At 37.0% G+C, this 16,600-nt stretch overlaps 1 protein-coding gene across 2 annotated transcripts in view; it reads left to right on the forward strand.

The window, feature by feature from the left end:
• Positions 1-16,600, forward strand: part of LOC131041564 (translocon at the outer membrane of chloroplasts 64) — a 127,566-nt gene that overhangs the window by 87,299 nt on the left and 23,667 nt on the right. For both annotated transcript variants that reach the window (XM_057974689.2, XM_057974688.2), the window contains exons 5-6: positions 14,963-15,145; positions 15,298-15,445. In XM_057974689.2, the coding sequence (XP_057830672.2) occupies positions 14,963-15,145; positions 15,298-15,445 (331 nt within the window). The remainder of the gene's footprint in view (positions 1-14,962; positions 15,146-15,297; positions 15,446-16,600) is intronic.

Genomic DNA, 16,600 nt, shown 5'->3' on the forward strand with positions numbered 1-16,600 from the left:
TATTTCTCTACAATCAGCCTCCCAACTCCCATACAATTTGCTGCACTATTAGTTACCACTTGAACCACATTTTCCACCCCTACTTCAAAATGGCTTCCTCTAATATTTGAAAAATATACTCTGAAGTTTTCTTGTGGTTCATTGTGTCAATGACTTTAAAAAACACAACACCTTCAGGACAAGACACCAAAACATTAATCAATGGCCTTTGACACATATCTGACCATCCATCACTCAATATAGTGCAACTTGTTTCCTTCCAAGCTGCTTTGACATCAGCTAATTTTTCAGTCACTCTATCTTTTGACCTCTGCAAAAGAGTTGTCCTGATAGCCTCTGAACTTGGGGGTGTGTACCCTTTGCCAAACTCTGCAATTTTCTGAACTGCATTAGGGAAATGAGGATTTCTCGCAACATTGAATGGAATAGCACTTGTGTAAAACAAATTAGCAACTGCATCATCCACTTGTTGTTTCTCTATTGGTTTCCAAAAGTTGTTCAGTGTTCCACTCTGTTTTGATACACTCTCCGGTTTGGATTATACAGAAGAGGAAGACATGACAGATGTGAATCTAGATATATCTCCTTCAATTCTCTGTTTCTTTTGTGCCCTCATTTTGCCTACCGTTGAAGCAGCCAACTCTTTCTCTAGAATAGCTTTAAGTTCTGGAGTCGCACCTATGCATGCTTGAACACCTCCACCTGGACCCCTTGTATTAGCAAGGAAGTGGTCCCTAAGCCTTGTTAAAGTTCCAATCATAGTTCCCTGACATAGGTTACATTTGATGTGAGTTCCATTTCGGGTCCAATGCTTCCATGCCTCAGAAGTTGATTTGGGAGGAGCCATTAAATAAAAATCTGCATGTTTGGAAAGAAAAATTAAAAAATACACTACATTTATTTCAACCTTTCAAAATAGAAATACTTTTAAGTTTTAAGTTTTAACAATTTCACAAATGACCTCTTAAAAATATATAATAAAAATATATAATGACTATCACACGGGTTCACTTGGGAGAGAGATGAACCAGGCAAAGCAGCTTTTGAACAAGCTTTGGTGGCCTTCATGAGGCAAATGGATCGTAGACAAATGCATATGGAGATCATTCAAGAGGAGGCCGATCTGATCACTGAGCGCACTTCCCACCCTCATAAGAAAGAATTACTTGATGGTCGGGTGGAAGTATGGCAGGAAGGAACTATGGGCTGGGTGGCATGGCTCCCACCTATGGGAAACAACAACTCACCAGATGCTGAAATTTTAATTCCTTAGCTGCTGCTTAATATGCTATAATGTCAATTTTATTTATAAATATGTATAACATTTGTAATCCTTGTTTTTTTGGAGGTGCATGTTAACTGTGTATTTTGTATATGCACCTTCTATTGGTGCCCCGACTACTGTTGAACTCAGTTATTTTTGCTGAAGCTATGTAATGCTTTTTTGATATCTAATCCAAAAAAAATAAACATTATAAAATATAGATTATAAAATAAACATTATAAATAAACATCATAAAATATAAACATTATAAATTTATAAATAAACATTATAAAGTATAAACATTATAAAATATAAGCATTATAAAATAAACATTATAAAATATAAACATTATAAATAAACATTATAAAATATAAACATTATAAATTTATAAATAAACATTATAAATTTATAATTATTAAACCTAAATTTAAAAAAAAAAGAATGATGAAGCCTAAGCCTACCTGTGCAGGTCGGGCAATGGTGGTGCCGTGGTGGACTGGTAGCAACCGTGGGCGACGTCCTTGTGCAGGTCGGGCAATGGTGGCGGACTGGTAGCAATTGTGGGCGTGGGCGACGTCGACCCGCAATGGCAACTACAACTCCCGTGGGCCGTGACTGCAACTCACGTGGCGGTCGGCAACGTCGGGTAGGCTGGTAGCAATGGCGACTCCCGTGGGCGTGACTTCAACTCCCGTGGCGGTCGGCAACGTCAACTCCCCTGTGGCCGCCCGTATTTATTAAAACCTCGACGAAACCCTAAAACGCAAGCCAAAAAAACGCTTTTCGGCTACCCTAAACTTTTATTCAAATTTAATCGAATTTTTTAGGGTTTTTGTAGAATGTTTCAAGTTCGGCGATTTTCAAACTTCAAGGTTGAAATTCGGCCGAACCTGGTGACTTAGGATCCAAGGATGGAACATCTACCAAAAAGAGATCGTCATTCAGTACTATGGAAGAAGATAGGAAAGCTCCAAGTACCTCATTTTAGTGGATCAAATGAAACTACGGCGAGAGCATGGGTACAAAAAGTTGATACATATTTTCAATTAAACTCTATGATGGAAGAAGAAGCAATTAAATTTGTAGCCCTGCATCTAGAAGGATTAGCACATGAACGGTGGTATCATGGCATAATAACCATGAATCATGCCCAGATCACTTCATACGTGGAGTTAAGAGAATGCCTGATAGAATGATTCAACAACAAAGACTCGGAGCTATACTTCAAAGAGTTAGCACTATTAAAACAAGGAGGATCTATGGAAGAATACATAACAAACTTCCAAAGACTCTCAGTACTTGTCAGTGACATATCAATAAAGAGGTTGGCCACATTATTTATAGACAAATTGAAAGAACCCCCCAAAGGATGGATAAAGGCTCTAAACCCCGTTACATTACAAGAAGCGCTGAGACAGGCTCGAGATATGGAAACCAACACAAAATCAGAAAAGATAAATATTCCAGCCCATAAAGAAAGTACAAATAAAGAAGCAAAATTTGTTTTACATGCAAACAACCTTGGAGACCAAATCATAATTGCCGAGGAAAAGGGAAGATACATTATATAGAAGTAAGACCCATCAACAAAGGGAAGGATAATATCAACACTCAAGCCAAAACACCCAAAGTAACCATCCAAAAGAAAAATGAAGAGGGTGTTATTGCCACCATGTCTACACCAAAGTTTAACTCCTTTAAGGTAAAAGGGACCTTACCAGGACAAAATGTCGTCATCCTGATAGATAGTGGAGCCACCCAAAACTTCATCAATTCAGCATTAGTGACAAAGCAAAACCTTCAAACTGAAAATCATGAAGGGTTCAAAGTAGTAGTAGCAGACAATTACCACATGCCTTGTACAAACAAGGTACGTAAACTGAAGATTAGCATTAACAATCACACCATCATCGAAGACTTTTATATTGTGGACTTAGGAGATACCGATGCTATCCTCGGCATCCAGTGGATGATGAATAATGGAGAGTACTCACAAAATTTTCAGACAATGGTCAAAATATCATTTTCCATGGCCTAGCAGATGGAACCCCTAGAGTAGTATCAGCCAAAAAAATGGAAAGTATTTTTAGAAAGGGGGACGTGGCATGGGCAACACAATGTTTAATCTCCACTAAGGTAACAAACAACAAAACCAAGTATTGCCATGATGATGATCTCCTAGTCATTTAATCTAGTTTTTGGGGAGATACCACTAGGCAGGCCACCACATCGAAGGTTTGAACATACTATTGAACTAGAAGGAGCAAAACCCTTGATCACCACCCCATACATGCATCCCAAAATATTTAAAGATGAAATCAAAAGAACTATCAAGGAACTTCTTGATATGTGGTACATAAGGCCAAGTTCAAGTCCCTTTGCATCTATTAGAATAACATCTTTCTCTTTGTGTTATTAATGGTCATTTAAGTTGTTTCTGTTAGAGTTATCATGTTGTGGCTAATAATTATTTATTTAATTATTAGTCTATTATACTCTACGCTTAAGTTAAACTTAGGCATCTTATAATTATTTAGGGTTTTCTCCTTTGGGGTTTCTAGTATCCTTTTATAAGGATTCTCTCTTTGTAATTTTTAATTTATAATTTGTAATTGTATTGCATTCTTCTTGCACAATCAATATAACTCCTCTTTCTGGATCATTGAATTCTTGCCTCCATAGCTTTGATTTTGCTTCTCTTCTTCTGTGACAGGTTTGCATGCAAGTGATCCTTGGGAGCTGTAGAGTTGATTTTTCCTCAACACCTATATGGTATCAGAGCTCAGATCTGCTGCTGCGTGTTCTTGTTTTTTGAAGATTTTTTGGAGCTTTGAGGGTTTCAAGTTTTTTATTTGGATCTGGGGTGCTTCTTTGTTTTTGGGCTCAAACGGACCTTAGCGTTGAGCTCAAAACACCAAAAAACCCCCATTTTCCTATAAAATGTCCAATTTGGACAACTTTGGCCTTTGGATTTTTTTTTTTGGTTTTTGCCCTTTTTTGGGCCACGAATATCATGAAAATTCGCAAAAAAACAAAAAACAAAAAACAAAAAACAAAAAAATTTTATTTTGCAGTTTAATGGGCTTGCAGGTTGACACGGCTCACAAGCCGCTTGATCCAGCTCGATGGTTATACACCGCTTCCGCAGCAGTTACCTTGGCCGCTGCGGTCAGCGGCTTCCTCCACTACCAACGGTGGTTAGGGTAGCCACTAGCGGCTTCTGCTACCGCCCTGCGGGCAGCGGCTCCCTTTGCTGCCGCCGACAGTCAGGGTAGCCGCTAGTGGCTTCCGCTACCGCCCAGTGGTTAGCCCGCCCGCCAACCGACCACCACCATCGTTGCTAGTGCACCACCCCGATCCACCGCCTCCGCTCAGCCCGAGCGCCACCGCCGCCAACTGCATCGCCCACTGGCCACCGGATATCCACTAGACCCTGTTTTACATGCTTTTTGATAGGGGGGTCGTTTTTTTTGCCATAACTTGGGCAAACAGAGTCGGATTTTGGCAAACGAATAGGCGTTGGAAAGCTCTTTCCAAGCTCTCTTCAGATTTGGAGGTTTAATCTTCTGTTTTTGCTGCTTTGATGTCTTTTTTTGACATCAAAGCCAAAGTTCTTTTAGCACTCTGGGAGGCATATTTTGAGCATCTGGACTCCATCTTTGGCACACGAGATATTGTTGGAAAGCTGGTTCTGTGCACTTTCCAGTGGTATGGGTCTTCTTTCCAAATTCTGCTCGAGGTACATTTTATTCAGTGTTTTGCATTTATGCACTCTGGTGAATATCTTGGATGTTTCAGCTCCTGGGATCCTTTTCTTTGTGTGGGATGACTCACATTTGGCTATTATTTATGTATTTCCAGCCTTTTGTCTTCTTTGAGAATTGTATACATCATTTTGTAAGCATTTTCCTTTTCGCAAACGCACTGAGATAAAGTGCCACTATGCTTTGCACATCCTGCACATCTTGTGCCTTATTGCACTCGCACTCCATTATAAAGTGCCATGGGGGGGTTTGATGTTTGCCTTTGTTTACCATCTACCTTTGTCACATGAGTGTTCCTTCCACAACATTAGCCTCATGATGTGTGTCAAGTGAGTGTTCCTTCCACGACACTAGCCTTTATATGTGTTTGTACTTTCTGCTGCACTCTCGATGTTCCTGGTTCTTCATCATGCAATTTTTCTTGGCATTCAGTTTCAGTGTACCTGTCACCTCTCCCTTGTCAGCATTATGGGGGGGTTTCTCTTGTTGGTTATTGGTTCTAATGCTTCCTTGGTTCGTCGGAGTGAGCTATGTATTCAGTATTTGTTCCTATGTACTAGGCGGATGCAGTGGCTGGTTACCTATGCATTTCGGTGAGATGGATTATTTACCATATGGACACTCTCTCATTCCTATCTTTGGAGGCAACCTTCCATCTTTGATTGATCAACTCTTCAAACTTTGGTGTTTTTGCCATTTGTATCTTCGAGTTTAGTTGTTTGCCTTTGTTTGCCATCTGATTCGAGTAGTGTTATTTGAGGGCACTCATGCAGATTATAGTCTTCTCTACCTGATCATCTTCTATTTCAGTGGAGGTTCTTTAGATCGACAACTATTCTTCGACAATGCTTGCAGCTTCATGCTTCAGTGGTGTTCTTCATGTTCATCTCTTGTTTCTTTTTTCTGGGACATTCTCTTGTTTGGAGGCTTCTTCAGTCCTTCACTTGTATTTCTCTCTTTAGGAGAGTAGTTTTTCCCATGAGGTTTTTTCCTTTTCCCCAGTTGTGAGAGATCTTTTGTACTTGGGACCTCATCAGGCCTAGTTGCCGGGACCCATTGTTACTTTCATGCATTTTGTTTACATGCATTTTTTAGTCCTTAGTTGTTTTTAGCTACTCCCTAAGTTCATCTTAAGGGGGGTTGTTAGAGTTATCATGTTGTGGCTAATAATTATTTATTTAATTATTAGTCTATTATACTCTACGCTTAAGCTAAACTTAGGCATCTTATAATTCTTTAGGGTTTCTAGTATCCTTTTATAAGGATTCTCTCTTTGTAATTTGTAATTGTATTGTATTATTCTTGCACAATCAATATGACTCCTTTTTTCTGGATCATTGAATTCTTGATTCCATAGCTTTGATTTTGCTTCTCTCCTTCTGTGATAGGTTTGCATGTAGGTGATTCTTGGGAGCTATAGAGTTGATTTTTTCTCAACACCTATAGTTTCTAATTTGGCCTCTAGTTAACAATTGTTTCTTTTAGAAACATCGTCTTTGTAACTCTATTTAAAGGAGCTTTGTCTCCTTGATTAATTGAACAACATCAATTCTTTGAAATCCATATGCTTTTGCATCTGTATTATGGTATCAAAGCAGAGATAATTTTTGAGATTTTTAGCTATTCTAAAATTTTTTCGAAAGGAATTGTTTAGGAAAAATTTCAAAAGCTTTTCAAGTGGTTTGCATCCAGTTCGTGGATTTTTTGCTGTAAATCGCGTCGCGTGTCTTTGCCCTCGATCCGTGTCTATTCTCCACGTGTTTTTGCTCGATCTGGTTCATTCATGGCCTCCTAGGGTTTCTGCAATTTTTGACTAGGGTTTTGACCCTTTAGTTCAAGTCAAAATTTTATTTTGGTTCCAGATTCTTGGTGGTTTTTTCTAGACTTCAACTGGGTCGTCGTCAGATCTTTTTGGGTGCATCGTTTTTCGTGCCTCATTTTTTGAGCCTTGAGATCTACATTCTGATTTTAGATTCTTGGTGGGTTTTTCAAGACCTTTTCTTGGTGTCTCGTTTTTCGTCCCTCAAATTTTGTGCCAGTGAATGTCTTGGAATTTGTGCCTATACTTGTCTAAGTGCATTGAACTTCGTACCTCGGGTTTCATGCATTCAACATCTTCTCAGTACCTCATTTTTTTGCGCCTCAAAAAGCGTGAAGATGGCTTCTGGGCATTGATGTTTGTTTCGGTTTTTAATATTTTTTACCTGAAATTTTTTTTTGATGGGTTTTGATATTTTTTTTCCCTTAAAAAAAATCTGTGGGTTTTAATAATTGTCCTAAAAAATTATCTGTGGGTTTTTAAATATTGTCCTTGAAAAAAATCATGGGAGGGTTTATAATTTTTTCCTCAAAAATTGTACTTTGCTGTAGTCTGTTTTCAGTCGCACCTGGAGTTGTGCGAACATCTGCACCAGTCCCTTGTTTGCAGTCTATTTTCGGGCATCTTTCTCATCTACAATAGTTTAGAGGGTTTGTCGATTGTTTCCTCAAAATCGTGACAACCATTCTTGGTGTGTCTCTAGTTATAGGGAGGAACAATTCTCCAACATCAGGTTGGACGGTTGGTGTTGTTTTGGGTATCTCTAGAAGTTCGGTAGTTTCTGCGAGGGTCGGTGGCAGACTCATCTCAAGTGGCAGGCTCTTGTCTTCTGTTGCATCGTGTTTTGAGAAGAAGGGGGCAACCTTCTCTGTTATTTCTTTTGGTAGTTAGAACGATGACCATTAAGGGAAGGTATTAGAATAATATCTTTCTCTTTGTGTTATTAATGGTCATTTAAGTTGTTTCTAATTTCGCCTCTAGTTAACAATTGTTTCTTTTAGAAACATCGTCTTTGTAACTCTATTTAAAGGAGCTTTGTCTCCTTGATTAATTGAACAATATCAATTCTTTGAAATCCATATGCTTTTGCATCTGTATTAGCATCGTCCATGGTTTTGGTGAAAAAAAAAGATGGAACCTTAAGGATGTGCATTGATAACCATGCACTCAATTAAAAACCATGTTGGATGAATTGCATGGGCAGTTTATTTCTCAAAAATTGACTTAAGGTCAGGTTATCATCAAATAAGGGTGAGAGAAGAAGAGTTCCACAGAACCACATTTCGATGCCACTTTGGTCATTATGAATTTTTGGTTATGCCCTTCGGACTCACCAATGCACCAGCAACCTTCCAATCTTGCATGAATCACATTTTTAACAAGCAGTTAAGGAAATTCCTACTCGTGTTCTTTGATGATATCCTCATATATAGTAAAACTTGGGAAGATCATCTAAAGCACTTGGACGAAGTTTTGGGAATATTAGAGGCACACTCCCTATATGCCAAAGAGTCCAAATGCGAATTGGGAATGATCGAGATATTATATCTAGGTCACGCCATTAGTGAGAAAGGAGTTCAAGTACACCAAGAGAAGATACAAGCCATCTTAGATTGGTCCTTGCCCAAAAATCTTATGGAGTTACGAGGATTCTGTGGCCTATGTAGTTATTACAGGAGATTTGTCAAGGGGTTCTCACGTATGCGTGCACCATTAACCAATTTAACCAAGAAAGGAGCTTTCAAATGGACAAAAGAGGCACAAAAGGCATTTGGCACATTCAAGGAAGCGATGAGCAATTGCCCAGTCTTAGCACTTCCCAATTTCAATCAGCCCTTTGTCTTGGAATGCGATGCATCAAGAGAAGGAATAGGAGTAGTTTTGATGCAAAATGGGCTTTCCGTAGCTTTGGAAAGTAGAAAGCTAAATAACAACGAATGATTATACTCCACCCATGACAAAGAGATGCTTGCCATCATGCACGCATTAAACAAATTCTGGCAATATTTAGTTGGTGCCAAGTTTGTGGTACGAACCGATCATAACAGCCTTAAATACTTTTTGGAGCAAAAAGATCTCAATGAGAGACAACAAAAGAGGGCCAGAAAAATTCAAGCATATGAATTTGATATAAATATATCAAGTGAAAAAGAAATGTGGCTGCCGACACACTATCCAAGAAACCAACTATTAATTCCTCATCCACATTATTGAATGGTTGGAAAATCCACCTACTAGTAGAATACTCCAAAAGCACATTCACAAGCAAATCGATTGGAAGGGAAAACACAAGAAGATCAATATTAAGTCATGGATGACCTCATCTTCTACAAAGGGAGAATATATCTAGTGCCTGAATCTAAACTCAGAGAAGATTTTGAAAGCTTTTCATGAAGTACCCATGGCTGGACACTCGGGTTATTTCAAAACATATAAACAAATAAGAGATAGATACTCTTGGAAGGGATTGAAAAACGATGTGCTTTGATTCGTAAAGGAATGTCCTATGTGCCAACAGATTAAGGATGAACACACTTTCCCCGTAGGGCTATTTCAACCTCGACCTATTCCTCAATAAAAATGGGAGAGTATATCAATGGATTTCATCACTAGCCTTGCAAAGGTAATGGGTAAAGACTGTATAGTTGTAGTAGTGGACCGCTTGACTAAATATGCACACTTCGCCATTTCATCCAAATTTAATGCACCCCATGTAGCCGAATTATTCTTCAGAGAAATATTCCGACTTCATGGACTACCCAAGAACATAGTAAGTGACAAAGATAGTAGGTTCCTCAACATGTTTTGGACTGAATTATTCAAGCTAGTAGGCACCGAGTTAACTCCAAGTACCAGTTACCATCTCCAAACGGATGGGCAAATGGAGATTGTTAACAAATGGTTGGAAGGGTACCTACGCAATTATGTAGCAAGACAATAGAAAGCATGGATCAAATGGCTCCATTTGGGTGAATACTGTTACAATACAACATACCACATGTCAATAGGTATGTCACCTTTTAAAGGCTTGTACAGATATGATGCATCATCCTTCTTAGAATTGACTTTGAGAGATGGTAATGTACCTAAGGAAAAGGAATGGATTCAAGGAGGCCAAGATATCCTTAAAACTCTTAAGGACAATATGCAGATCGCTCAGAATCAACAAAAAATGTATGTAGACAAACGGGGGACGAAGAGAAGTCTTGAGATAGGGGATTTGGTATACCTTGGCTCCAACAGGCAATCCACTCCAAAGAAAAGTGGGGTGGACAAATTAAAGCCCAGATTCTATGGCCCTTATAAGGTAATAAAAAGGACCAGACAAGTAGCTTACCAATTGGAATTACCCTTAAACAGCAAGATACATAATGTTTTCCATGTATCTTGCCTTCAAAAGGCTCTCAGACAGAGAATCATAGCATCCAAAGAACTGCCACCATTAGATGAGGATGGCAAATTAATTTAATTCCGAGAAAAGACTATAGATATGAGGGAATGGACCTTAAGAAATAGAAAATTTAAATAATACCTCACCAAATGGAAAAATCTTCCCATAGAAGATGCAACCTGGGAGAATGAACAGATTCTTGAACATCCAAGTATTGAATTGCTTGAGGACAAGCAATCTTAAGGAGGGGAGACTCTAATATCCCTTCATACGCCTCCAAAAGAATTACTAAGTCATACGTATTAACATCTCTTCTCTAAAGAACGTGACACTCAATTACGATTAGGCAATAATTAAATGCTAAATCAAGGAATTTGATCAACTAACCATTCCATTGGTTAGTTATTCAAACAAGAATTATGTTAATCAACTCTGATTGACCGATTTGTTAATAATGAAGGAATGTGATAAGTGGAGCAAACAAGAGACATGGCTGTGACACCGTGCCTCCTCACGTAATAAGCAAAGTATAAAATCAATCTCTAAACATTCTCAAGAGCATCGATGTATTTTTTTATCTCTTTTGTATATATCTGATTGGATAGCTCGATCTGAGCATTTGACCTCGAGTCAAGCACTGGTTGCATAAGGAATACATTCAATAACAGAGAAAGCACCACTATTTATGCAAGCATTCAAATATCAACCAGAGACTGCATCGTCAGCATTAGCTATATTTCCATAATTTCAATATCGTGAAGATAGCAAGGCCGAAGGCCAAATATCGAAGCATGTAAGCACAGGCTATATAACAGATACAGCCCTATTTCCACTGCCTGATAATATTGGCATATTCAGAACTGCGTTACAGCCATCATTGCATATACAGATAGATATATCAGATATAGCAATCCCACTGCTGGAAGCAATATATATCGATTGCATAAGCATATCGTGTATCAGACATAGAATCAATTATTTATCACCACAAGTGGTAAATCAGTAAACATACATAGCATTCCTCATCAGTGTATACCAAACATTGACATTCATTTAATATCAATTTGTACACACACACACACACACACACACATATATCAGAACTGGCAATGGATATCTTGTGTAACATCTTTACTTCATTCTAATTGCAACTGTATATATATATATATATATATATATATATATTAATATATATATATTAGAACTGGCAATTGATATATTGTGTAACATCTTTACTTGATTCTAATTGCAACTATTTGATAAAGTAAGAAATCAGAATTAGGTAATTGTCTTGGCTTTCTGAGATAGACAAAAAAGGGGACATTACAGATGATGTAACTTTGAGGATGATTAGAACATATAAAAATTCTGATAATAAACTTGTAAAAGTCTGATAAAGTGGTTGAAAACCCATAAAACTAGGACATTATCAGGACTCATAGTCTTGAGCCCTTTATTTATCACAATTCTGTAGGGACCAACAGCTCCCAATGAGGACTTCTTGTAAGATCACATGGAATGTTATTATTGTAGGCAAAATTGACACATGTCAACTTGGCCTCATGCTGCAATTCTTTATTCCATGCAGTACCTTCCAAGGAAAGTTGTGAACTAGGAGTGTAATGAGGAACAAAAATATTATGGTTGCGCACATTGCCCAATCCCTATATCCATGGTCCAATGGAACAAAAGGAGCCAACTATATCTTCCTTTGGCTTTGTAGAATCGATGTTATCCACCGATACCTCATCTATTCTCTTTTTCTTTGCATAAGATACAAGGTGAGCTTTCCTCTTGCTCAACCTCTTGAAATGCAACAGTACATGCCACAACATCTCAGCAATTGATCCATGTGAGGTGATATTGGAGGCGATTTATGGCTCCTCTCATATGCATTCCACAGTATGCTGCCTTTTTTTCCAAGCAGGGTTCTTGGGCTTGTTGCTACCTCTCCTAATTGTGGATGCTGTTTTGGTTTTAGCAAAGTGGAATTAAATTTTAGAAAAACAGAAAAAATAGATTTTTTTTAAACATAACCCTAGCAGCTACCTCAAATTAAACTTGAGATGATGAATAAAAAAGTAAATAACACAACTCTAGCACTAATACTTTAGAATCAAGGAACAAAAAAGAAAAGAAAATATTACATTCGTATAGAATGTGGCTGAACAGAGCTAGTGAGTTTGCTAATCTTGATCAATCCTTAATCCCAAGTGAGTGCAAACAAATGTGCAATGGTTTGACATGAATGCTGGGGAAAACAAATTTTCAAAAATGATGAAACAACCTTTTGTTGGGTGGACTGTCTTATTTCACTCTTGGCCGATTTCTTTTGTCCAATCCGTGAGTTATTCAGTGAGCTATGCATGTGCCTTGTTTGTCTCATGACTACTCTTGAGTCTTGAGTTATTGGCTATTTTTTGAACTATGTTGTAAGTTTTGATATTGTATCATTACAAATACTAAAACATTCGGATTATAAGGAAAACATTTGGATGGTACCTTATGAGATATCAAGGCCTAACAGCAAATACCATACAGCCTGCTGCCATGTACTGAACGGTTTTTTGCAATGGGATTTTGTTTCACATTTGTGGCTTGGAAATAATCATAAAGATGTATTAAGGCTTGTATTTTTTTTTTAATTCACAAAGATCTGCACAAATTTTTCTATGCTGAGTATCTACCCTGTTACTTAGTAATCCCATTTAATGTTTAACATGCAACTGAAACAGTATGTACCCTGCTACCTAGGAATCTCAATTAATGTTCAGCACACAAATGCAGCTATATAAAATAAGACTTCTATTTTATAAATATTTTATAAATAATGGAGATCTTGATGGGTTCATAATTTTCTACTCAAACAAGAAAAGCCAACATGTTTCAATATGTTGCACAGACAAAATATTCCATATAATACCTATGCATTCAAAGTGTCAGGTAGAATTGAGCACATAAACTATCTAGGACTGTATGAAAATCTGTTAGAAAATTCTCTTTTGGAGCCATATTTTGTAGTCTATCATTTCACCATATATATAAAAAAGAGGGTAAAAACCAGAACTATTTGCCAAAAGACCACTGCAAAATGTCTAATTCGGGGGGACCACATAAGACTGTTTTTTAATGTAGAAGAATGAAAAACAAAACTGAGGAACAAAAAATACTTGGAAGCTGTTATTAATGAAAGGTATATCGTGCAATATACATGACTTCAACATATAATGAACAATGATAAAAATGTTCATTACAGTATGCTTCTGATACATATATGGTCAAGAAGATATATCTGAGAAGTAGTTACAACCTTTTATCTGCCTGTAAATGAGAAGGGTTTGATGACTCTGGAATATGACTATAGACAAACCTCTCTCTTTTTCTTTCTATTCTAACATAATGGAAATAAACAATTATGGAAATAAAACAAATGCTCTTCGATGTACCATACTTTGTCTTTTGACAGTAATAGGTGAACAATTTTGAGAAGTGACTTTTTGACATGGTTCAGTTGGGCTTCAGTTGATGTCATTGGATATGTTCCACTGTTTCCAGGACACTGGGACATGTTTTGTGGACAGCTATCCAGGAGGCCATTTTTGGTGGATGACAGTATATATATAGCTTTAAGTTTTCTCAGATATTACAGTTCATAAAGATCTAAAATATCAGGCAACAAAAGCACATGCTATATTTGTTGTGAACAGTTGAATGGGACAAAATAATGTTTACTTAACCACAGTCTCCTGTGAATCTTTTAGAAGAAATGGAAGCATTGAACATATGATGGGCCCAAATTATTACTTTAAATAAATGAGGAATACTACCTAACAATCCAAACTGTTCTCTTGATGATCCTATGTTCCAAATCTTAAAAATAATGAAAAAAATTGAAGAGTTCTACACATTTTTTTCTCTCATTTTTGGAAAATAAAACTGATTATTTTAAAAGAAATTATATATAAAAGGGGACAGCAGCCCCAATTTCCCTAGAGGACAGGGGACGGCCAATGTCATGGGACAGCAGTGGAGATGGACACATGGCTATGGGTAGGGATGTGTCCCATGGAACATAGCTTAAGTTTTAAAGGTCTAAATTTTGACAGCAATGGTAAGGTCTTATTGCAATGTTTTAATGTGTAATAATTTGTTGTATATGTAAATTTTTGTGTGTCTTGATAGTAATGTTTGATGTCTTGACCTTTAGATATGCATTTATGTATGGTGAATATTTGAAATAAGTTTGTTTCATGCAGATACCTTCCTGATTATGTTTCCCATCACATTGGCATTGTTGTCATGTTTCCTCTTTCTCATTTCTTGCAACTGCTGAGAAAAGTTACAATAGAAGCCACATTTCATTGGAACATTGTAAACCCAGAATAGCTGCGAATAAACAATTAATAGTTGTATACTATTCAAATTGAGCAAAAAGTGTGAACATACATGAAATTTCTATTTTATATCTTTCAATTAGGGTTTCAAATTAGCTGGATTTAATAATGCTTTGATTATTTAGTGGGACAGATTGAAGTTTCTAGATTATGTTTGCTGATTGAGTGGTTTAATAACTTTTATGCTTCATCACAAATTTTAGTACTAACAGTCAATTTCATGTTTCAATACTTGCTTATTTTCAATTCTTGATAATACCTATTACAAGCAAAAGTTTAATGGAGCCATCTTCCATATGCACTGCATTTCTGATGTATGATCTGGTGCAGGTTGGTTTGCAAGGGATCCAGATATTCTGCGATGTGTTGGTCATACACTATTACAATTGCCATTTATGGAATACAGAAAACCAAGCCGTGTTATAATAGCAGATGATTGCTTTCAGCTTACAAAGATCCCTAGTGGTCGGACTGTGAACATAGTTATTCAGTCAACTGAAAAATTATTTGGACGTATGTAATTATGTTTTCTTGCAATTGTTTTTATTGGTAGGAACATATATTGGAAGACTTGTCTTTCTAGTACAGAAATAGGAAAGTGTGTCTAATTGGAGTGAACACCAAACCCTGGCATTCTTACATTTTCTTTTCTTCAATATGGCCAGGACAAGTTCTTAATCACATGAGTCTTGGAAAATATATTGCCGATAAAGTTCCTAGCCTAAAATATTTTCAAAGTGAAGAGAGCAAAAATGTTGAAGGTGGGATTTCTGCTTTGAAGGCACTGTGGAATGCACTCCGGCTTCGTCAGAGGTATGGTGGCTATGCTTGATTGCTTTCTTTTGTGATGTTCAAATTTCATTTTTTTGAAGACAGTGTCTGTAAAGTCTAATGCTGGTCAAATGAAACATATCTTTTGGCATGCCCTTGAACCTTATGTTTCAGTGCAAGTGAACATCCTGGCTTTAATTTTTATGAACTGTCGCACAGCTCAGATTGGATTTAAAACTTAGATATGCATTGCTATAGTCATGATGGTGGCTGCCAGGAAATATGCTCTCCTTGTCAAAGATCTGGCGAAACCGAAACCATTGTATAAATACAATCGTGTTAGTCACTTCCTTTTTGATTTAATGACAAAAAATATAGCATCCGAGTTATTCTCTGTGGACAAATGGCTTTATTCAAGGATACAGTTAAGAGTATGCCCCCTGCTTTATGTAGAAAAACTTGGCTATGGATCAAAGGGGCAGAAGTTAGAAGTGTTTTGGCAATACTTAATTAGTTGTGATTTCTTTTTGCTTTAGAGTATGATATCTAGAAGCTCCTGGTTCAATGAGAAGTTAGACATCTACTCTAGTGATGGTAAGATGCAGTTTGGAGAATCTTCTCATGGTCATTGAGGATGACAACTGGGAAGAATGTTTTAGTTTGCAATCTTTTGATCTATTCCCCAAAATAATATGTGAACTTTTTCTTTTGTTAGACTAATAGAAAACATCATGCAATGGAAGCACTATAAAGTAAACTTGAACTTGGGAAACTTTTTAATCAGTTACCAAATCATGCTGGATTGTTTATTTGTTGAGATTATGATTTTTCTTGGTTCTATCACTACGTGGGAGAATATTATTACTCAAATCATCATTTTGTTGACAACTTACCATAAAAAGTCATTTCGTTAAGATAAATTCGTTGATATTGATGAATAATCATAATGGAAGTTAAATCACAAAGCGCACACAAGCAACTCTCCAATTTCTTAGTATGGGGGAGAATTTGTGACTTTTTTTTATAAGTAATATTGTAATATTTACCTTATAATGGTCATTTAAGTAGTTTAGTTAGTAACTTTCTATTTTGTATGTCAGTTAGTCGATTTTAGTAACTTTTGTTTGTTTTTTGTTCTCGATTGTTTCTATTATGGAAAGATCTTTTGTAATTGCTTATTTAAGGAACTTTTATCTC

This window comes from Cryptomeria japonica, chromosome 8 (genome assembly GCF_030272615.1).
Source record: "Cryptomeria japonica chromosome 8, Sugi_1.0, whole genome shotgun sequence".
NCBI classification, from domain to species: domain Eukaryota; kingdom Viridiplantae; phylum Streptophyta; class Pinopsida; order Cupressales; family Cupressaceae; genus Cryptomeria; species Cryptomeria japonica.